Raw genomic sequence first — 23,249 nt, 5'->3', positions numbered from 1 at the left:
CCCATCCCTCCTGTCTCTCCTGCACAATCTAATAAAGGGGCAGCGCCACAACATAATGATTAGGTTGACGGCTCCTCTACCAAATAGTCCTGATCCAAGCCTGTATGCCAGAAAACCTTTGTCTCGAGTGACCTCGAGTAAGATATTAAACCTCTAGTCCAGTAATATTGTTTAATAGCTGATATTTCCCGTGTGGAGAGTTTAGCAAAAACAGAAGAGTCGCAAAAACTGCTATAAAATGTTTCTAAAACCCCGTATTGTGCTGTTCTTTGGGAATAGTTGTGGCTGTCCATTTCTTTTGTATAGCTTTTACCTTCCTATGGAAACTGTGACATAACGTCCACTCTAAACATGTCTAGCATCTAGATAACATCTGAAGGCCACTATCATTAAGATAAGCAGGAACCTTTGTCTAGGGTCTTTGAACCACAAAAGGTCACATTTTATGTCAGTGATCTAGTTTATGGGGTCAATTGTTCCTGACTGTTGACATTTTAAAAAGCACATAAGAGAAGAGCATGCATGAATTAACATTTTAGCTTGTTATTAGCATCTAAACAAAGCCCATTACAATGCTGTCCTTTAAATCTTGTACAAAAACAACTGCTAATATTATTCTAAGGCGTCCACTCTTAATGCCATCTTGTTATTGCTCAATTAAAAATAAGATATTCTGCCTTTCAGACAGCATGTTATCATTTGCTTAAGTTGAATATCCTGTTTGCTTAGGCAGTACATGTGAAACTATGTGGCCTTTTGCATGACTGGCCCTGAAATACACTCTGTGCTTATTATTAGCCTCAACTACAGTGGAGAAGCAGCTAAAAGGATTCAAGTGATGTGTAACTGACAGACTCAATAAGTCAACCACAAACACAGCCGGACCAATGAAATGGCTTGGAGGACTGAGGTCACTCTTGTCCAATGTTCTTGTCCAGCTTATATTTTCTTTGGTTGGTGTCTTGGTTGTGTTTTGTCCCACTGTGCTCCAGACAATTTGATCATTTGCTGCGTGTTCGCATGTGAGTAGGGCATATGGTTATGAGGCAAACTGTGCTTTAACTTCTTTTAGTCTAAACGTTTTTCGCATACTTACAGGATATTAGTTTTGTTAGACAGGTGCATCGGGTACAATGTTGCAGATGATTTTTAAAGTCACTCTCTTGCTCCTTCCATTGGTGGGCAGGTGTGTTACACAGCAAGAAACCCAAAACAAAGGCTGTGTTTGTGGACACCCTGGAATACCAGGGGACCCTGGACACAATGGTACACCTGGAAGAGACGGCCGAGACGGACTCAGGGGTGACAAAGGTGATCAAGGTAAGTTTAGAAGAAAACAAGCATCTTTTCCTACATGTCTTAAGCTTCAATTTCACAATATATAATAACAATAATTTATGAATCATCCATTAAAAGGTGAAGTTGGCCGTATTGGATCAGCAGGCACTGATGGTCGCATGGGAGACAAAGGGGATCATGGTATGTATCTTCAGAACTAACTGCACCGCTGATAAATAAACCGATCTGTAAAGTGTTGAAATACGAATCTGTTTTTATTAGGCGTTTATACTTTATATGCACACGCAATTTATTAATATATTTGTTGTACCTTATGTGGCTTTAATGTATTGAATAGTAAACACTGAGCATAAAAGGATAAGGAGGTTTATTGTGTGCTTGTCGTTTACAGGTACAATTGGCCCGTTAGGGCTCAAAGGAAAAAGGGGAGAAAATGGAGAACGGGGGTTTCCTGGGAAAATGGGGCCCCAGGGACCCCACGGGCCCCTTGGTCTGAAAGGAAACAAGGGAGAGCTCGGACTACCTGGACCCAAAGGACTTAAAGGTGATTTGGGGCCTCTTGGACCAGAGGGTCCGAAGGGGGAAACTGGCCTTCGAGGTGACAGAGGCATTCAGGGACCATTTGGACCCCCTGGCAGGTCAGGGTCTAAGGGGGAACTTGGTGTTCCAGGTAACAAAGGCAGTATAGGTTATCGTGGTGACAGGGGGGTTCGAGGAGAGAAGGGTGATAGAGGTGAGAAGGGAGATGCACCTGTTATCTCTAAAAGTGCCTTCTCTGTGGGACTCACAGCACAAAGTAAACTCCCAATTGTTAATATACCGATAAGGTTCGACAAGATCTTTTACAATGAACAGAATCACTACGATCCAGTAACAGGAAGATTCACATGCTCCGCGGCAGGAGCCTACTTCTTCACCTACCACATCACCGTCTACTCCAGAAACGTGAAGGTGGCTCTGGTGAAGAACGGTGTGAAGATCATCCACACCACAGATAACTACCAGAGCGGCGAGGATCAGGCATCAGGGGGCGTCGTGCTGAACCTGGACGTGGGGGACAAGGTGTGGCTGCAGGTGGCTGGAGGAGAGCTGTTCAATGGGCTATTTGCTGATGAAGATGATGACACCACCTTCTCTGGATTCTTAATCTTTGGAACTTAAATTAGACATAATTTCTTTAGAATTGCTGGTAAATGCTTTCAAAGGATAGAAATCAACCTGCCTCTAAACTTTAAAATACAATTTATTGTTACAGATTAACTACCCAGGAATATAAAGTAGTTCAAAACAGCTCCAAACTCTTACACCTTTGTGCATCAATGATAATAACCCAGTAAAATAATATAAACATTAATACATCACTCACGGGGACAATTTATTTACATACTTTGACTTTAGTCAAATTTTAAATGCAGGACTTTGATGCTGTTGTATTGCTAAAAAATAATCTGAATCTAATCTGGTGTCATTTTTTTGTCACAAGCTAAAGTTATTTCAGCTGCTTTGTGTTTTTCTTTAACACACGCACTTCTCTGGTATTTGGGGATGGGCATGCACAACAGAAATACACAACACATTAATTGTTTTGGCATGATACAATGACATAACAGGAGGAAGTCGGTGCAATACCATGTGCAACACCAACTGGAAGGTCCAGTCTTATTGTCCTCACAGAGCCTCAGGAACTGATGAGCTGCATTCTTCTTCTTTGAAATGCTTTCTTTATTGAGCACATGCTCACTAACAGAGGTACAAACACATAAATAGACAATTGAAAAACAAATGTTATATACATCATATCATATTCATTTAATAATTTAAAAGTCTTAATGGCTTTTTTTGTTTTTAACATTGGGTGTGATGGTGCTATATTGTTTGAAATCATTAATAAAATGCAGGAAAGTTGGCTTGGTTCCTGACCATTTTGCATGTTATTTCCAATCTTATCTTGACTAAAATATAGCATTACATCAAACATATTTATTTCAACATTTGTCTTAAGTTTCTTTTGTAGAAAGTTGGATACATCAATCCAGAACATTCTTGTGAAAGAATATATGCGGAAATACTCTTTTTTTCAAGTCCACAGAAATCCCACTTATAATCAATATCCAGCTTGAATCTTTCTAACACAAGTTTTATTGTCAATGTAATAACTTGAGAGAAACGTCCTAAGTTTGTTACTGATACAGTACTTATCACAAATTTTCCAAGCTTTCTCCCACTGTATTTCCTCAAATAAGGAAAACCAAAAACATCTAGTTGAAGGGAAGGAAAAACATAACTGAGTGAGTTCCTAATATGTTTGTTAAAGCACCTATCTTTCAGTATATTAGTACCTCCAATATTTTCCACACAATCTTCTGAATTAAAAGGTTAATCAACAGTACCAGGGTTTCGTAGAAGTATAAGGACACTTTTTGGTATAGCATCAGAACAATAGCATACTCTTTTGGGTTTACATGCATTTTGAATTGCAGAAATTCTTTATAAGATAATATAATATGATAATAATAATAAGAAATTATGGAGGACCGAACTTGCCAAAATTAAAAATAAATAAATAAATGACTCAATAAATAAATATATATTTGAACTTTTGTGTACCCCACCAAAGAGCACCTTCATCACACTGATTTGAACTTCCGAGCACTCTGGACTTTTTCCCTTTTTGAAAATTAATATATATACCATTAGAAGTAGCAAACATAAAATAGAAAATAAATGTAGTCATTAATTAATTGATAAAATGTGACATAAATTTGTATTTCTGTTATAATTTGCTTATTTGTTTATCTACCTTTGTATTAATTCCATTATTTATTTACTTTTCTATTTAATTTCCACTTATATTTATTTACGTATTTATTTTTTATTTATTTATTATTTGTTTTAAAATGTTTGTATGTATTTATTTATGTTTGTTTATTTATTTATTTATGCATGATTTTCCCTTAGTATTTAACCCCTTATTTATATGATAAATAACAATTTGTATTAAGTAATTGGCCAGCTGTCAGTAGTCCATTATTAAACCCATGTGTGATAGAAAACAGTGAGTAGTAGTAGTAGTAGTAATAGTTGAGGAGCAGCATTCTCTCCTGTCCTGTTTTTTTTTCTTCAATGAAAGAGCAATTCCACTGTGGGCGTGGCTTTGTGGTCATCTTCTTACTTCTGATTGGCTATCACTCGAGTGGTCACTTTGTGGTCAGCCAGTAACCTTCCGTGGTAACCTCTCTAAGCCCCGCCCCTTGGAGACACTGCAACAAGTGCATTAATGATGCTCAGCCAGCAGCTTCAAGAAACACCTCTTTGAACTGGAGTCATTATGAGCGTCTTCTTCAACAACTTCCGACGATATCGTGTGACTCAGTATCCTTTAGGTGTGCTCACTTTGACTACCTGGTTCACCCCGGTCGGCGAAAGCGAAATTACACCGAAAAGATTGCGCAACTTTATCGTTTAGAAGGAGTTTTTATCAGTTAGCTCGTCAGCTAGCTCACTATGTTGCCGGGGTAACTAGTTAGCAGTTAGCAGGGCCAGCGCACTATGTCGCAGGGGTGACTAGTTAGTTGTTAGCAGAGCCAGCGCACTATGTCGCAGGAGTAACTAGTTAGGAGTCAGCAGGGCCAGCGCACTTGTCGTGGTTTTGGACATGTTTTTGCGAGACAACGAGGACTGTGAGGCAGCTGGATCTCAGAGGCTACTTCACTATGGATAAACAACCCAAAACAGCTGCTCTGTTGATGTGAGAAAAGAAGGTCAAGAGGACAACATCAGCCACTATGAGCAGGGTGAGCAAAACAAGTGTTGTTTAACTTCCTTTAAATTATTTATTTTTTTATTTTTATTTATTTTATTTAACCTTTATTTAAATTATAATATTTAAATAGTATTTATCACAAATTTTCCAAGCTTTCTCCCACTGTATTTCCTCAAATAAGGAGTACCAAAACCATCTAGATGAAGGGACAGAAAGATAACTGAGTGTGTTCTTAATATGTTTGTTAGAGCACTTATCTTTCAGTATATTAGTACCTCCAATATTTTTTATTTAACCTTTATTTAACCAGGTTAGTCCCATTGAGATTAAGAACCTCTTTTTCCAAGGGAGACCTGGCCAAGATGGTCAGCAGCAAGAACACAAAGTTGCAGACACAGACTACAAATAGAGATATAGAATACAATTCACAAACACTAAAAGCACTCAAATTTGCATTGAAAGAGAACTATCTAAAGACAAATGGGGGGGACAAAAAGGAACTTTTCTGTGAGTCAGCTGTACAACAAGGGAAGCTAAAAACATTGGCATGCCATAGAGTCTGCTTCTAAAGCCTTCATTTTAGATTTAAAAACTAAATACTAATTTATACTATTCGTGTTATCACGTTACAGTTGAGATTTTCCTCCTCTTGTGTTTGAAAATGGGACCAGAGGGGGTTATTGTAGTGCATTACAGCCGTGGTTGTTATAGTGATGTGGGAGATGCCAGGCTGTGCAGGGAGTTGGTGAAGGAGGGGTTGGTGGGGGCTGGAGGGGGGCACCTACTACAAAGAGCTTTATGGCCAAAGAAAGTTAATTAATGCAGAAATAAATAAGCAGCCCGAGTTCTTTGTGGGCTTAGAAAACTACTAATCCCTTTCCATAGCTCCTTGTTTTCAGATTCTGCTTCATTCTTATAGCACTACACATGTAAGAGTCTGCAGCCACCACTACTCACAATTATTATGGTTTTTATGGCTGCCTTGATGGCATTTTATACCAGAGGTGTGGTGTCTAGAACATTCAGTGTTCAAATATTCACAGGTCACAGTCCTCTCTGCTTTATAGAGGATATCAAATCAATAAATTTTACAACAGTAGTAACCATATAATTTTACACCAGGCTACTTTCTATCTCATACACGGTTGTAATTCTGCCTCATGAGGCACAAAATAGAGCTTTGTGTCTATAGTTTATGAACTTATTCTGCATTAGTTTCACATATATTTGGATATTCCGGATCGGATAATAATAATAATTGCTGTTTAAGTTTTGACCAATTTGTTCCTGCATGAACAAGGTTTCCACTTGAACTGTAAGTCCTGTTAATTTTGAAGATTTTTTACCAAGTTGCTGCTACAATTCTACAATTCCGTAAATGTATATCTATGTATTTATTTGTCACATTTAGTATTACAAAGTTAGGAAAGCAATGTTTAAGTCAAGCCTGATGTTGCCTTACACATAAAGGACTGATCCCAGTCACTTCCACACAGCGAGGCATACAGCTGATTAATTAAACACTGGTATCGAATCAGTACTCAGTATTGGCCAATACTCAAAGCCCAGGTGTTGCTATCGGTATCAGGACTGAAAAAGTCGGATCGGTGTAGCCCTAGTTTCCTTGTTTTTTTCCTTCTTTAGTCCATAGAGTAACGAAGTAACTTCAACCAGACATATTCAGTGCTGTGACTCAGTCATAAAGGACATTTGTGCCAGGGAAATGCTGTGTTCATTAACGACCTGAAACTCAGAAACCGATGGGAACCAGTGTTTAAGATTGTCTCAGATCCCCATATAATATTAGTGGATTTGTGCTCTTGAGACACTTTCAGTTTTCATGGTTTTTGAATGTTGATGGAGCAGCCTTTTGGTCATTGTTGCATCGCTGTCAGGTTACACTGTTGACTGTTGACAATGTGGCTCAGTGGTGGTTTTGTCCTCTCTAAGCCTTGTGCACCGTGCAGTGTTAGATTTCTGTCTGTCTTTATGACAGTCTACCGCAGATCAGGTGAGTAAGTGGCTGCCCGTGTGAGAGTGGTGACACTCCCTTGTTTTACCTGTACTTCCCACGCTCTTATAGAAAGGGGCGTGGCGTCTCCCAACCTCCTTCTATCTGCCAGATCAAAAAAATGAGGAACTAGGTCATGGACAAATATGAGACTTTACCAGGAAACTGAACCGATGTGCTCACCTGATCCAGATGGGACATGTTGTCTATTTCATAATCATGATTCACGTGACTACAAAAGAGGAAACTCTTATGTCTTAATTTTCACCCTTAAAATGTCGAGTGCACACAGGCCAAGTTGCCCCCTGCAGTCAAACCCTGGTGGGCTGTTTACAAGCTTTGGGTGTCACTCTCAGTCAGCGCTGAATAGCCTAGTTGTCGCCCTGATTAGGCTATCATGTGTAGATGAAACCAGTCCTGAACACAGACTGGTAAAGCTCCACTAATCAGATTATTACTGGTATGGAAAAGGAAAAGGCTATACACACACACAAACATACATTCGTGCAGTAGATTTCCTTTAGAGTTTTTAATCTTTGCTAGGAAATAGTCTGTAAGGTCAGATAACAAGCATCAAGACTAAAACGACTTTAATATGGATTCAAGTATTTAATACTGAATATTGTCAAGTGTTTCTTAATCTTGCCAGGCGCTTGTACAACCATGATTGTGAACTCATTCACTTGAAGGACAAAGTACAGTGAACTTTTCCTTTAGTACTGAACATATGTGCAGATTAAGTTTCATAGACTCCTAGTTACCCTATACACACTGCTTTAGCTAATCAGCCAATCTGTTCTTTAAAACATTATCACGTGTTTCCTGACATCCTTTAGGTATGTCTTCTTCACAGCTTTCATTCTTGGAGACAAATAGACAACCAGTAAATGACAGCTTACAGAGGAATGGCGGGTGTTGCTCCAGGGTGGTTGTGTCTGTCTCAGAGTTAAGCCAGAGAACGGAAAATGACAGAAAAGCTTACTTTCTTTTGCTACTCTCTGTCTGGTGGTTTTTCAATTTAATGCTCAGTTCATTTTGGCCTAATTAGATTTATCCTAGCCTCAGGCAGGACATACCTCTCTGCAGAGGTGAACTATGGGTAGGAGGTCACTTATCATTATAAGTCCTTACATAACCGCCTGGGTTTTCTAGCCAAACAGGAAGGGAGTCAATGATTTAAATGCCTTCCTCCCCGCTCAGCTCAGTGCATGTGTGCATGTGAGTGCACGTGCACGTGCACATGGGCCGTGCACTATGAGAAAGGATGCTCTAACTAATTGTGCATGTGTTTTTGGAGCGCATGCTTTCAGCCCTTGTATACATGTTTATGTATCTGGGTGAGTGTTCATCCTTGTCTCTAGGAGTCTAATCTGAGGCTGGCTCCAGCTGGCTGCCATGTGTGTGTGGGGGGGTACTCCTCCCTGAGCTCTTAATTAACTCTGGACCAGGGCCCCAGTGTGCCGCTCCCATCCATGGCCTAGCAGGAGGAAGCCGGAGAGCAGCAGGGATCCTGGTACGCAGGCAGAGCAAAGATGATATAGGAAAGTTCATAGTGAAAGTGACTTGCATTCACAGACAGTAGGGCGTGATTTTAACATTCACATAAGTAATATTTGGCTGGATGTTGCAATATGCATAGCTGTAGACATGGGCGTAGTTGATGCTTTTATTTTCTTGTCATTTCAGAAAATATGGAGGAAAGGAAAAGTTGCCAGAACTTAAAATTTAAAGTTTTTATCTTGACTTTGGAGATAAATGAACAAAATGAAATATGTTTTCATTATGTCTTTCCATACAACATATTCCTGTACTGTGTTGTTGACAGTATAAACATACAGTACCTTGAGTAAAAAGCCATACAGTATACCCTTATATTTCATCTCTCAGGGTATAAACAGCTTTTCATGATTAAGGAAGCTGCAGTTGTCGGTGTTGAATTTGTTTTGTAAAATCGGTAGTCATGGATTGCCAACCAACCTGCCATTTGAACAATGAAACAAGTTTGTCTACCATGCACATCAAAGCTGACATTGTCATTGGTTGATGCATTCCGTCTAGACTAGAATACAACAAGGCTCATAAAGCTGTCACGAGTTTTAATGGGCATAGTTAGACAGAAACAGAAACTAATGCTGCAACGATTATTTTCATTATAATCTGTCGATTATTTTTTCAATTAATCGATTAGTTGTTTGGTCCATAACATGTCAGAATAGGTGGAAAATGTCGATCAGTGTTTCCCAAAGCCCAAGATGACATCTTAAAATGTCTTTTTTTGTCCACAACTCAAAGATCTTCAGTTTATTGTCATAGAGGAGTAAAGAAACCAGAAAGTATTCACATTTAAGAAGCTGGAATCCAAGAATTTTGACTTTTTTTTTCTTTAAAAATTACTCAAACAGATTAATGGATTATCAAAATAGTTGGCCATTAATTTAGTAGTTGATAACTAATCAATTAATCATTGCAGCTCTAACAGAAACTAACATACTGTGCATTTATTGCTGTGTAAAACATATTGCATATAAGTTGAAGCCTGTGTTCTTTTTGTGAAAGTCACCACCTGCGTCAGCTTGGTTCTGATTAAAAGCACTGCCAAGTATCAGTAGACGCCAACTGGCCTGTGACAGTTGGCGCCAGGTTTAGGGGAGAAGGCAGAAAGGTGTTGAAGGATAGCGCAGTTGGAGGCTGATAGCAGGACGCAAGTATTCAAAACAAAAACAAGCCACTAAAGCGGTAGAAATTCCTTTCCCATCTCCTATCTTTCTGCTTGGAAAATAGTTGGAATTATTGATCCCATCTATTTTTCCAGTTGCTACTCAACGTGATTCTGCAGTGGCTGAGGAGGAGAAAGCACAAGAAGACAATTCAGCATAGGGTTGAAAGCAGCACATTGTTCACGAGGGGTGTTTACTGTCTGTCAGCAGCGGTGCTTGGCAGCGGTGGCTCTGCGTTTACATAAGTGTTCAGTGTGATGGAGCGGGCTGGTTGAAGTGACAGCAGATTCCACAGAGACTTTGACTGAGAAAGCCCATCTGCTGCTGAACACGCATGACGACGGGAGGCATGGGAGCGTTCCAGGATCCCTGCAACTCCCCGCATGTGTACATAACAGACAGTGGGAGCAACACTGCCTTCAAACTAAAAAATGTGCCTTCAGTTTGTGTTAGGACTGAATGATGCTGACAAAATCACATACCTGAATAATAATGTCAATATATTGGAGGTGACTATTTGTATTGTTAAGAGATTTCCTGCAAGAAATGTGAACAATCAGCAATGTCATTTTATTTTAACACCCTCCATTTAGCATTTATAAGCAGTATACAAACAATGAATTAACGGTTTCTAACACACTGTAATATAGTTGTAATGTCTTAAGCGTATATGGGGATGTGAATATAATGATAATCCATAAAATTGTTCCATTTAACTGTAATTAAACCTTCAAGAATATGAAAAGTAAACATGTTTGCTATATTATATTATTATAATAAGCAAATTCTGAGATGATGTCTGGTCTCACACCATGATATTAATATTACAACTACATATCATCTTAATCTGTATGACAGACTGATTAATCAATATTAATCGGTTTGATTAATGCCATTTTGAGATAATTAACAAAATAATAAATAAATAAATAAATAATCAAACAAGAAATGCATCATCTGCACATCTACAGGCAGCCTGCTCAGTGTGGTACACCAGAGAAGGCCACCTAACCAACATTATTTATTTATTTTTTATTTATGTAAGTTTACAATTTTCCGTTCTCTCTCAAAACAAAGAGATGCTGCTATCTGCTGAAAAATGCTGTTAAGTGCACTAAAACTCTTTTAAAAAAAAAAATAAAGTTTAGTTTTTTGATTACATATAGACATTTATTTAGTTGATACATTTTTTTATTTAAAATGAGTGCTCTGCAGACAGAGTGCAGATCTTCTTAAGCAAACAGACAATGCAGACGATAACTGTATTAAATAAATGTTCATTTAAGTTCAGCAACTTTGTTAAATTTATTAAATTGTTGTATTTAATCAGATGCAGAAACAGGAAAAACATGATATCGGCATTATATATCCGCCATCAGCCGTCCTGCTCTCCAAATATTGGCGTCGGCCACTGAAAAACCCATATCCTCACCTCTCTTGATCTTTGTAGGTCTGGAAAAGTATATGGGATGATACATTTTACATTCAATATACTATATTGCCATTATGGTCAATATACTGTAGTCTATAGCTTGGTCATTTTTATAGTTAAAATTTTGTTATCTTATTTTTATTTTAGATCATTTGTAAGTCAGTTAGTAGTTGTAGAAGTACTATGATGTGTCATTTTGCGGCCTTTTGAACACCAGTCAAAGCTGGTATTCAGTCATGAAAGAAACCTGGAGAAAGTGTGACTTCTAAAAATAGACATAAGGCCTTTTTCACACAAGACATTTTGACTCGTCACAGCGAGACGAGCAGATGAATGATGCCTGAATTCCATTTAGCTGCTTCAGTTTCGGCGTCCTGGTATTGTGCGCGCTGACTCAGTCTCACACTGTCATGGTTTACTGGCACACTTGAAGAACAGAGCCGTTGCTGGTGTTACGTATAAGCACCAACACCTGTGCTTTTCCTTCTATGACAAGCTAACTGTACGCTGTGAAAAAGGCTTATTAGTTTGAATCATATATAGCAAAACATTGAGGACTCTCTGTGTATTAGGATAAAGAGTTGAACTATTCTTCACTGATTTGAAGACCACACAACCCTCCCCCTCACCGTCAGCCCTTCATCATCTACGTAATCTGGAGAAAACTGGGCAATTTATTGCATTAATCACAATGGATTAGCAAATTTCATTGCTTAGTCACGCTCACAAAGCCCCACTTCAAAGGCTCAGCAGCATTTACCACTGCTCTGAATCTCACACACACACACACACACACACACACACACTCACATAAAGCTGAACTTAGCACAACACCACCCCGACCTGGGCCTCCTCTCTCCTTGGACATTGAAATACAGCACCAAGGACAAATGCATGTAGTGTTCTCAGTGAAAGATGTTTTAGTCCTCTGGATCCTGTGCACACTGAGGGATGTTTGTCTTTCTGTTTATCTGTGTCTCTAACCTTTATTCTCTCTGTCCCTCTTCTGTCACATACAAACACAGAAGGCATTGTACTTTAAACCACAATAGTTCATTCTCATGCTCCCATCCTTTTAAGCATACTGCATGTCTTTTACATGCCAATGTTCTTCTCAGGAATTAATTGCACAGCTTTTCTACATATTTCTCTCTCTAGTTATCTGGAGTTGTCTTATCTGCCTTTATCTGAGCAGCAAATTCAATTTCCACATAGTAACCTTTGAAGAGGATCATTAATTCTTCTATGATGCAACACGCAAAGATTTCTAAAATGAATCTCTGTTTGGTTTTGCAGGCAGAACAACAGGACAGGGTCTTGTCCACAAGCGAAGACTCTCTCCCGGGCCTCCACAACTCTAAAGCTGACCCGCTGATCCGAAGCCGTCCCCTCAGTGATATATACCCGTTCCATGGTCATGCTGACAGAAGTGCAGTCCCGTGTCTGCTGTCTGGGTGTGGCGCCCAAGTACAGCCTGCAGGTTCTGAAGAAAGCAGATTGAATGGCATCAACTCCTCCGCCTGGTCCAACCCGGTTATAGGTCAACCTGAGGGGAAGCCCTCAAGAATTATGAGGCTTTTTTCTAACTCGAGGAAGGGCCCTGTCCCCGCTCACAGTCCAGCCACTGACAGTCCAACCAGTGACAGTTCCGCCTCAACCCACAGCAACGACAGCAACAGCGTCCCCCAGTCCTGGTCAGGACTCTCAGGACTGGGTGTTGTGGACTCCTTCAAAAAGCTCCGCTCTTCTGTGCTCCAGGGTATACAGAGTAGAGGGGCGGTCAACTTCGACGGAGAACATGTCCTATCAATTCAGGAATTGGCTAATGGTGGCACAGGTGTGGTCAACACTGACCCTGGTCTAAATGATGCAGCAAATCCTTTAAAGTTTGCAGAAGGATACAGTGTGTCTAACGGAAGTTTTGCAGGCCAAAAGTTGGCTGTGATGAGCAGCTGTGGATCAGATATTGAGGACTGCGATGATGAGGAAAATGGCGAAGGAGACGGTCTCACGCGCAACACACGCTTCTCAAGGAGTATCAGGAGAGCGTACGGAGCAGGACGCATCTCTATACTCGACACAGGGAACAGGAGACTAGCAAGAAGCAGCACAAATGAAGCTATGGACAGTCCGAAACCAGAACAGACATCCGAGGTCAATGTCCAAACAAAGAACATGAATGAGAACACAAATGTGAAGGTGCTGAGCAGACTGAGCAAAAGTGCAGAAAATCTTCATATATTTAAAGCACCTTTCAGACGCAAAGCCCCATCTCAAGGACGTCCTTCGCTTCAGGAGTTCCCCCAGAGGACTAAACCGTCAAACGGGACTCCAAACATCCAGAGGACAGCCAGCGCCTCCTCAGTGGACCTCCGGGGACACGCTGTTAGCCACAGGAAGAGCCCTGCGATGACCAAGGGGCCGATGCTGAAGCTAGTAGGCAGCATGACTGACCTGACTGTCAGACGCAGGCGAAGTCCTTCCCCGAGCCCAACCTCTCATTCTCCCTTGTCACCCCTGACCCGTCTCCATGACGACTACTCCCGCCGTGTGCCTTGCCTAGCAACCAGTGAGCGACAGCGCCGGCCGTCGCCCGTCAGAGCCAGGGTCATTTCTGTCGAACGCACTCCTCTGGTTCATCTACAGCCTGAATATGATGCTATCCTCATCAGCCAGATTTCTGTGGAGGTCCCAGAGGGAGCAGAGCAGACTTCACCTGGTGTCTCTGCTCATTATGAATCACTGACTGAGGCCACAACAAGTGGTTATAAACAGACATCAGATTCATCTCCTCTCAGCCAGAAAGAGCCTTCACAACAACAAGAACAGACTGAAGTCAACGTGCAACCAAATGAGGTAAGGGAGGAAAATCATGTGTAAAGATACCAGGGGTCTGATGTGACAAAATTCAATTCTCTTGATACATACTGTACATAGTAATGTATCTGTTAGCAGTCAGTATTGCTGCACCTGTATGGCAAGCCATTTTAATATTTAATCGAACTACACTGTAATTACATTTTTGATAATTTGATAATTACACTTCCATAATAGCGCTCGTAGGTGTGAATGTGAGTGTGAATGGTTGTCTGTCTCTATGTGTCAGCCCTGTGATAGTCTGGCGACCTGTCCAGGGCGTACACCGCCTTCGCCCAATGTCAGCTGGGATCGGCTCCAGCCCCCCGCGACCCCGAATGGGATAAGTGGTTACAGATAGTTGATGGATGGATATTCATAATAGCATTTCTCCTAGTCAAAATTGTATTCTCACTAGTCACAATGGTAATAAAAGATATCCACAAAAACATTCTTACTAGTAGAAATTGTATTTTTAAGATATCTACAACATTCATTGTACTAGTCAAAACTAAATTTAAGTTATCTTTAAATCCTTAAAAAGTGCAAGTGTCTTAAACTTGTGTCTTGTTAAAATGGCTTGCCATACCACCTGTTTCTCCCTTATTATTAGCACAGGAGATGTAGATGTTCTGATACAACACAGGACGCGTGTTAAACAATAATGGTGACATCAAGCTAGTGTTACCTTTATGCAACTGGTCTCTTTGATTACAAGGCTTTTCACTGCCTACAGATGGATAAAATGTGCTGCAGCTGAAAGAGAACAAAGCTGCAAAATGTTTAGCACTATCACACATTAGCAGCACCTTTATCATTGACTCAGAAACACGGGGGATTGGAAATCATTAGATTACAGTTAAGATTCAAAGAGGAAGGAAGTGATGAACGACAGAGGAAAGATTTTCCTTATACTCTAGAACAGCGTGATCTTTAATGGATGCCAATCTTCCAGTTGAATGGCATTGACCCTTGTCTTAGGAAGCAAAGCGTCACACCTCTAAGAAGTGATTTTATGAAGTGATCTTTGAAGCTGGCATGATTCTAACCCACTGCGATAAGTTCCCGTCAGCGTACGTGATGCTTGTCAGTATTGTGCTCGTATGCTAAAAAAAAGAGAGCTGTGTGTGTGTCCAAAGTCCCCTTTGGTGTCAAATAAATAATGACGTTGGCATAAATCGTTCTTCACTGTCCTTTTTCCTGTCAGTAGTATTTGATATACTGACTTCTGCCGCAGCAGGGTCACATGCTGAAGCCAGCTGTTCTGTGCTACCAGGCACACTGAAGGAGCAGAGTTAATGATTAGGCTTTGTTTATGATTAGTAGGCCCTTGCGCAAAACAGCTCCATAGTCCTGTTGCTGTGGGAGGGGAGACAGCTATGAGGGAGTACAGCCCCCGCCTCACGTCTCCCCCTTTCCCTATAGCTGAAGCCCAGTGGATCAAAGTCCAGCACCATTGACACTGGGCCTTGGACGGCTAGCAGCACCAGCAGGTAGACAGGATCATAAACACACCGTTATCGTGACATGTGCTTTTGAGTAGGATTTAGCCTTTCAAGATGAACCGGAAAAATCTGATTTGTTTACTTTAGAAATCAAGTGGCTTTTACTGGCCTCAAAAAAAAAAAGTTAGGGACACACGGGCCAGTCTGTGTTTGTGTGTGTTTCACAATGGTGCTAGTCCACTGTGTGCCTTTCCAGTGTATATGCCGGGGACCGGACCCAGATCGAGAAAACCAAGAGGTGAGGTTTGATATCGCTGGCTGACTAACAGACTTAGAACAACAATTTCCAAACGAGTAACCATTAGCCAATATTTGAGCGTTAAGTATACAATACCTGCATACAGAATGATAACATTTAATTGTGGAATATTTGTGGAATTTTTCTGTTGCAGTTCTTGTTTGAACTTGATAAGCGTAGGGGTTCATTGTGTTCAATATGTGGAGCTGTGTGAACATGAATACTTTCACATGATAATAAAGTTTCTCACGAGAATCCAGATAAAGTTAATTGAAATAGTTTCATACTGATTCCTGTGGTTTCTGCATCGAGATCAAACCAAGACAGTTGCTTCTAGTTGGAACTTTTATGACTTGCAGTACCATTTTGCTCTGTTTCTGATTAACAGATGTTCTTCCCAGCAGACATGATGTTCTGCATCTCAGTGCATTGCGGATCATTGAACAGGGGAAAATCAATATCATCGTCCTTATTGAGTTTTGAACTTTTTCTTTTTGATCCCTAGGTGACATCAGACCAACAAGGGCCAGAAGCACTTCTCCATACAGAAGAAGTCTCTCTAACAACCAGCAGCAACCCTCCTATCTCTCCAACATCCTCCTCGGAGTCACCCACATCGCCCACAGATGCATCCACGGAAACATCCTCCGTCAAGCCCAGACGAAGGAGTGGGCGCCCGAAACCTCGACCCATCTCTGACTACGGGCAGCTCGCTTCCAGGAAGCACTCCATTCCAGAGGAAGTGGCAGAGCTGCATGCTGAAGAAAGGACAGCATATACATCAATGCATAAAGACTGCAGCGGTAATGACGCGTGTGGGAATGGAGAGAGCCCCGAGAACTGCAGCATGAACAGAGAAGTTCAAGGCATGAGGCAGCGTCCGATCTCAGTGATAGGAGTTGTGGATCTGTTCTCTCCTGATGCTGAGGAGAAAGATGACCGTCTTCCTTCTGTAAGCATTTACACTTACAGTTTAATCCTACGAGAAACACGCCGTTTTTAAAAAAGTGAAAAGTCTTAAATGAATTCCCATCTACTGTATATAAACTGGAAATGTGGTCGGATACTTGGTTTCAATCAGTCAAGTGTTGAATCAAGTTTGGCCTCAGGCTGATTTAGTTGGCAATGAAGGAATTAAAATAAGGAATGCATGGTTAGAAGCATGTTTAAACTCAACTCCAACAATTAGTTAAAAATACTGTTTATCCTCCACAATGTTAGGTAAGAAAACAATAATTTTCCTGCCAATGCTAACCATGTGAGTGGCTCATTGTTTTTGTTTTACAGATTTTCACTGAAAAATACCTAGATATCTAAAAGGGAGCAGATCAGTTAAAACAGATTTTCACTCAGCTTTTAAATCTACATTCAATTTGTGTTTCCTGCTATGACAAAAAGAAAGAGAATAATGAGCATTATTTAAACTGTACAAAAAAAAATACAAAAGACAAGGCATCCTTTTAGCTCAGTACTTTTTGTTGTGTTCTCTCTTTCTACTGTCTGTAATGTTAGGGCTGTCCTTGACCAAAGAAATTCTTAGTGGACTAACATATGATTTTGGCGACTAATTGATTAGTTGATTTAATCGACAGATCTGTAAAACAGAGTTTCTCCACAAAGGATCACACAAAAGCACAACTTTAAATCTTGTGTTTATCAGAGATGTACTCATAAATTTCTTGGAAATAAGCCATTCAGCATGAAAAAAGCATAAAACAACGACTTATTGACTGAAAAAATCTTACTCAACTAAGCCCAAAACTACCTATTAGTCGATTAATGAACTAAGAGCGGGCAGCCCTACTCTAATGAAGGCTTAAAATACAAAAAAGGAAAAGACAAGTCAAAAATAATTGATCATGGTCTCGTTTATGAATGTTCTCTGTCAGGAAGTCACAGGCTCTATTTCTATGTGGCAATGTAGTCATCAGGTGGATGGTGAAAGCCTGAGAACGTGAGCTCTTCCTAAATCCCAGGATGTTTCTTCTTGTCTTTTCTGTGCAGGCCCTGTCGCGGCCGCCCATCCCCTCCCACCAGGTTCCCCCCTACAGAGCAGTGTCTGCCAGGTTTCGCCCCTCCGCCCTCTCCCAGAGCACCCCCATCGGACTGGACCGTGTTGGACGGCGTAAGCTCCACAGAATGCTCAGCGGTGAGAGCCGGGGTTGTTGTTGATCAACAAATTTTAGTCTGCGGGAAAGCTGAGTCTGGGATTGGCAATCAGTATGTTGGAGGAAAATGTTGGTGTGGAGCCAGGTGTGGGTGTGCCTGCATCTGCGGCTTGTTTTCTGAATTATTTAAAACCTGTCAGAATGTTTTCAGCTCCATACATTTTTTTTTTTAACCTCCTATATGTGTTGCAGAGGGTGTGTCTGCTGCAACACTTGATGACAGCGTGAGCGAGGAGGAGGAGGAGGGCAGCTTTGATGAGCTCACTGATAACACGCCCTACCTCCAGCCAGGGGTGGAGCTCTCTGTGCTCAACGAGGTAGGTCTAATGAGGGAAACTTGTCATGTTGCAACACTCTTCTCCAAAGATGTGTTTTGAATTTATGATGGAAGATTTATCTTGTTGTATTCGTGCCTCGAGAACTGCCATCTAAAATTGTTTTCAAGTGTGTGTGTGTGTGTTTTCAAGATGTTTGGCCGCAGTTCAGCAGAACAGACAACCTCTGCAGTGTCCACATGTCTAGACATAATCGTACATGTTAGACACGGGCTTAGCCTGCATGTAATTGTGTCTTTATCTTATCTGTGTGTGTTCTTCTCAGTGGATTAGCTCGGGCCACACGGTGTATGCTGAGGCACTCTGGGACCATGTGACCATGGAGGAGCAGGAGCTGGCCTTCAAGGCCGGAGATGTTATCCGGGTCCTGGAAGCCTCACATAAGGACTGGTGGTGGGGCAGGGGTGCTGACAAGGAGGCCTGGTTCCCTTCCAGCTTTGTGAGGGTAAGTGGACTTCCTGACCTACGTGTCTAACGCATGTTTGCTCTCCAGCAGCACAGAAAAGACTCACAAACTGGCTTAGCGCCAAACAAGCCTCACCAGCCCTCTTAACAGTGTGTGTGGACGGGTTCTAAACTCAGAGGTTCAGGCGGTTTCTGTGGCGACCAGCGCTGATTGACAGTTGAGTCTTAATTAGGCAGGCTGTGGTAGCCATGGTGAGGTTATTTGATTGGCAGATGGCCGTCTGCTGTGTAATTGCTTGAAGCTGAATCAATGTTGCCGAACAAGAGCTGGTTAAACTTGTTGTTACCATAGTGATGTGGAGCTTTTTGTAGTTTAAGTAGTTATTGTTCTCCCCCTTTTTTCAATAATGTTTGTGTCGCTTATGAGCTGGGAATTTGTGGATGTTTCAGGTGCGAGTGAACCAGGAGGACTCAAGTACAGAATGTGTGGCAGACCAGGAAGAAGATTCAACTCCCAGGGACACACCCAGCACTCAGCACAAGGAGCAGATGAGAACCAATGTGGTTCAGGAAATCATGAATACTGAACGCATCTACATCAAGCACCTAAAAGACATCTGTGAGGTACGGGCCTCAACATTAACATCTAGGGCTGCTGCTTCTGTTATACTTGTCCTTTATTTAATCTAGACATGATTCACAGCTCTTAAGCATCCTACATTCTAATAAATGTTCACTTTTTGTCATAAAATATTTAGAATAAGCTACATTTGTATTTTGTGACTTAACCATCCAGCACCTCCTGTTGGCCAGTGTTTGAACTGTTTCCATATGTAGTCAGCATACTGGTTTTGTGTAACTTTCAGGGTTACATCCGTCAGTGTCGTAAAGTCCCGGACATGTTCACTGAGCTGCAGTTGAAGACCATCTTCAGCAACATAGAGGACATCTACAAGTTTCAGAGGCAGTTCCTCAAAGACCTGGAGAAGAAGTACAACAAAGACCAACCGCATCTCAGTGAAATAGGCTCCTGTTTTCTCTTGCAGGTAGCAGCCACACACAAAACCTCACTTAATCACTGTGAAACTCATTTATTCCCTCATTATTCATTGAATGTTTCTGTTTTTTCCTCAGGGAGAGGGCTTCTCTATCTACTCAGACTACTGTAACACTCATCCAGCAGCCTCTGCTGAGCTGCAGCGCCTCATGAAGTCGGGCAAATATAAGCATTTCTTTGAGGCCTGCCGGCTCCTCCAGCAGATGATCGACATTTCAATTGCAGGTTTCTTGCTCACACCCGTCCAGAAGATCTGTAAATACCCCCTGCAGCTGGGAGAACTGCTTAAATACACCCCCAAAGACCACAGGTACTCCTCTGGAAATTCAGAACTTCACTATTTATACTAGTCTTTCACTACTTGTACTTGTACATTTTCCGCATCTATTTATTTAAACTCTCTGGTGAAAGCATGCAACGATTACTGCACTCCAGCATACAATATTATTTTCAACCACCCTGCATTATCAGTGTTGACACTGTTGGTCACTTCAGGACCCAACAATGCTTGTTGCTATGGTTGAAGAATGAACTCTACAGCAACTACTTGTTATGCCAGTTAATCACATAATAAAGATACCTTGACTGGATGAAGCTGTTGTCTGTGTAGCATTACTTCACGTTAGCAGTACAATGAAAGCTGTAAGCAAGTGGCAATGATACTTACAGTATGTATATAGCCTAGAATCAGTTAACATTAACCAATGCAATAATCGTTAGTGGTTCATTCATTTATTCACCGTTAAATGAAGAATTTATGATTACTTACTTTTCCATGACTGAGATTGAAGCAGTTGTTTACTGTAAATGTAAATGTCCTTTCTATTATTTTTATGTGTAAGGTGCACCCTATGCTCATTGTTCCTTTGCTGATTTATTGCAGTGACTACAGCGGAGTGAGCAAAGCGTATGAGGCTATGAAGAACGTGGCCAGTCTGATAAATGAGAGGAAGAGACGGCTGGAGAGTATCGACACCATCGCTCACTGGCAGGTGGCGATTCTCCACTGGGAGGTGATGATGACTAATCAATATTCTTCCAATTTGTACTCTGGTTATTTACCTTAAGAGAACCACTTTTTGTCTTTTTTTTAGAGGGGGGACAGGGAGTCTTTAGGGGGAGATAGCAGGTCAACAGTAAAAGTCACATAGAAGTGGTGTACATCATCTGAAAGCTGGGAACCTGTAGATTATTTGAGATGCATCTCAACACTGTGTCAAGTTGATGTAGTTTAGTTGTAGTTTTGGGTTGATACTATTTGTTACCCAGATTTGGTGCTAAATTTAACTTTTTTATACCACTCAAGTATTAATACAAATGGTAAAAAAAACATCCCTCTAAAATACCACGTTGGAACACCATAGAAATTGCCATGCCGTGATTTGGTATCAAAAAAACTTTGACATTTTGAGATTTCTGCAAGAATTGCATTTTTCGGTGATTGGATGGTGAGCTCTTTTGCTCTGGAAACTGCTCAAAAACCCTCTTATTGTCGATATACCTAGGAAAGCCATCCATCCTCTGAATGCTCTAGGTCTCCAGTTTGTGGCTGTAAAGTTTCATGAGGCTGTGATTATCCTAGAGGTCACCACAGGTCATTTTATACAGTGAGGTCAAGTTTCAAAAAATGGTTTCACTATCCACAAGAGTTTCAGCTTTAGAGTGATACCCAGTTTCTGTAATTCTAAGACTGTTTAGGGTCCCCTGTATGAAGAAATATTCAAACACCATTTTTTAGAATAGACGAAAATAACACATTTGTACTGTGTAAAAACAACTGCATGTGATTATCATAAAGTGGGCATGTCCATAAAGGGGAGACTCATGGGTACCCATAGAAACCGTTTTTATTCACATATCTCCTCGCCTAAATTTAGCATAAGTTTGGAGCGTTATTTAGCCTCTTTCGCGACAAGCCAACAAGACATGGTTGAGCCATAAAGTCGGTTGGGGTTGCTGGCGATCTTGTGGGTCTCAGAGGGTTTATTAAAAGTAGCCTATATGTTTTACCAATCATCTGTGAAGAATATTAAATATAGAGTTTAAATCTTCTGACTTTGTATCTATGTAAACATGTTGTTCCAGGGGCCTGACGTGCTGGAGCGCAGCTCAGACCTGATCCACTCTGGTGAGATGACTCGAGTCCTCCGACAGGGCAAAATGCAACAGCGCAGCTTCTTCCTGTTTGACCACCAGCTGGTTTTCTGTAAAAAAGACGTCCTGCGCAGAGACCTGCTCCACTACCGCGGACGGCTGGATATGGACGAGACCGAGGTGTTGGACATGCCCGACGGGCGGGACCTAGACCTGGGCCTGACCCTGAGGAATGCTCTGCGCCTGCGCAACGCCTCCACTCTGGAGTTTGTGTGTATGCTGTGCTGCAGGAAGGCCCAGGACAAGCAGAGGTGGTTACAGGCCTTCGCCAAGGAGAGACACAGAGTCAAGGAAGACCAAGAGATGGGTGAGTCCTGCTGCATTCCTCGCATTCATGACGCAAAGCTGCTACTGTGGGTAGATGTCAAATAAAAGGTGAACAGGGTAGAATGATTGTTGGAAGAAGGGGGGTGGTTGGAAATATTTCTAACTGAAGGTGTGTTTGTTGGCAGGAATGGAGATCAGTGAAGAACAAAGAAAACAGGCCATTGTTAATGCCAGAAGAGCCAAACAGAAGAAGAGCAAAAGTAAGGAAATATTTTGCTTCGTGCCGTTTAGCCACTCATTTCCATTTGATCTAAATATTGATTTTCATATGGCATTTTTATGTTTTTGTTTTGCACGTTCACCTTTTAGACGCTGGTTACTCTGGCTCTGTCCCACCACACCACCAAAACCTTCACCCACTTCACCAGCGTCACGTCACCATTCCAACCAGCGTGCCTCAGCAGCAGGTCTTTTCACTGGCCGAGCCCCCCAAACGAAAGCCTTACCACCTGTTATACAGCATCACCCGCAACGCCTTTTTCAGGAAATGAGGCTTTGCTCCCTCAGCCTTTTTTGCCTCCCAAAACGTCCTGAAGACTCAAAGAACACTTTATTTTTTCCTGTATTTTTTTCTGCCTGTGAATGTACTGTCAAGTTTGGTTTTTGTGCCTCTTGTGTCTTTCTCTTTGTGTTTGTTTTTGTTGCACCATGAAGTTCAGTGCCTACAATTTGGAAGAGGCATGACAAAAAGTGTTAAAATACTGACTAAATGCTGCTCACTCAAGAGACTCCCATCCCCTTTTGTTTTATTAATTCCAACTGAAAGATTTTTTTATGTTAATTATGACAACAATGTATGTTCTGCTTTTACGTTGACAAACATGGTTTTAGTTTATTTCACAGAGGCTGGACCCTTTTTTTGCTGCGAGTCTGTCAACTCTGAGCTCAAAACAGCCAGAGGATAAATTAACTGACACAGTCACCTACCTTGTTAACACTGTAAATAAAACTCTTGTACAAACATACCTAACGAGAATGTTGT

The 23,249-nt window shown here is 41.2% G+C and overlaps 2 protein-coding genes across 4 annotated transcripts; both read left to right on the top strand.

Annotated features, from left to right (window-relative positions):
- Positions 1–943: 943 nt before the first annotated feature.
- c1qtnf9 (C1q and TNF related 9) lies at positions 944–3,205 on the top strand. Its single transcript, XM_037756652.1, has 5 exons — positions 944–1,022; positions 1,187–1,320; positions 1,417–1,479; positions 1,691–2,553; positions 2,760–3,205. Coding segments are annotated over exons 1-4 (969 nt in total). The 5' UTR covers positions 944–1,020; the 3' UTR covers positions 2,461–2,553; positions 2,760–3,205.
- A 1,362-nt stretch (positions 3,206–4,567) lies between these two features.
- On the top strand, positions 4,568–23,232 carry spata13 (spermatogenesis associated 13). 3 transcript variants are annotated; one of them, XM_037756645.1, is made up of 13 exons: positions 4,568–5,093; positions 12,519–14,078; positions 16,327–16,773; positions 17,826–17,970; positions 18,182–18,306; positions 18,590–18,769; positions 19,180–19,353; positions 19,596–19,775; positions 19,864–20,096; positions 20,670–20,799; positions 21,872–22,247; positions 22,393–22,467; positions 22,577–23,232. In XM_037756645.1, the coding sequence occupies exons 1-13, from the start codon at positions 5,085–5,087 to the stop codon at positions 22,756–22,758; spliced, it is 3,816 nt and encodes a 1,271-aa protein (XP_037612573.1). In that variant the 5' UTR covers positions 4,568–5,084; the 3' UTR covers positions 22,759–23,232. The 3 variants fall into 3 exon arrangements, with proteins under 3 accessions (XP_037612573.1, XP_037612574.1, XP_037612575.1); XM_037756646.1 differs by lacking the exons at positions 4,568–5,093; positions 12,519–14,078 and adding an exon at positions 15,589–15,821; XM_037756647.1 differs by lacking the exons at positions 4,568–5,093; positions 12,519–14,078; positions 16,327–16,773; positions 17,826–17,970 and adding an exon at positions 18,029–18,074.
- Positions 23,233–23,249: the final 17 nt, after the last annotated feature.

This window comes from Sebastes umbrosus, chromosome 21, assembly GCF_015220745.1.
Source record: "Sebastes umbrosus isolate fSebUmb1 chromosome 21, fSebUmb1.pri, whole genome shotgun sequence".
NCBI classification, from domain to species: domain Eukaryota; kingdom Metazoa; phylum Chordata; class Actinopteri; order Perciformes; family Sebastidae; genus Sebastes; species Sebastes umbrosus.
The sequence above is the reverse complement of the archived record's forward strand: the minus strand, read 5'-3'. Positions and strand labels throughout refer to the sequence as shown.

Coding starts and splice junctions, on each gene's coding strand:
- spata13 (XM_037756645.1), top strand. Junction 19,354..19,595: donor ACCTAAAAGACATCTGTGAG/GTACGGGCCTCA, acceptor TGTAACTTTCAG/GGTTACATCCGTCAGTGTCG. Junction 20,097..20,669: donor TACACCCCCAAAGACCACAG/GTACTCCTCTGG, acceptor GATTTATTGCAG/TGACTACAGCGGAGTGAGCA.
- c1qtnf9 (XM_037756652.1), top strand. Junction 1,321..1,416: donor GGGTGACAAAGGTGATCAAG/GTAAGTTTAGAA, acceptor ATCCATTAAAAG/GTGAAGTTGGCCGTATTGGA. Junction 1,480..1,690: donor GGGAGACAAAGGGGATCATG/GTATGTATCTTC, acceptor TGTCGTTTACAG/GTACAATTGGCCCGTTAGGG.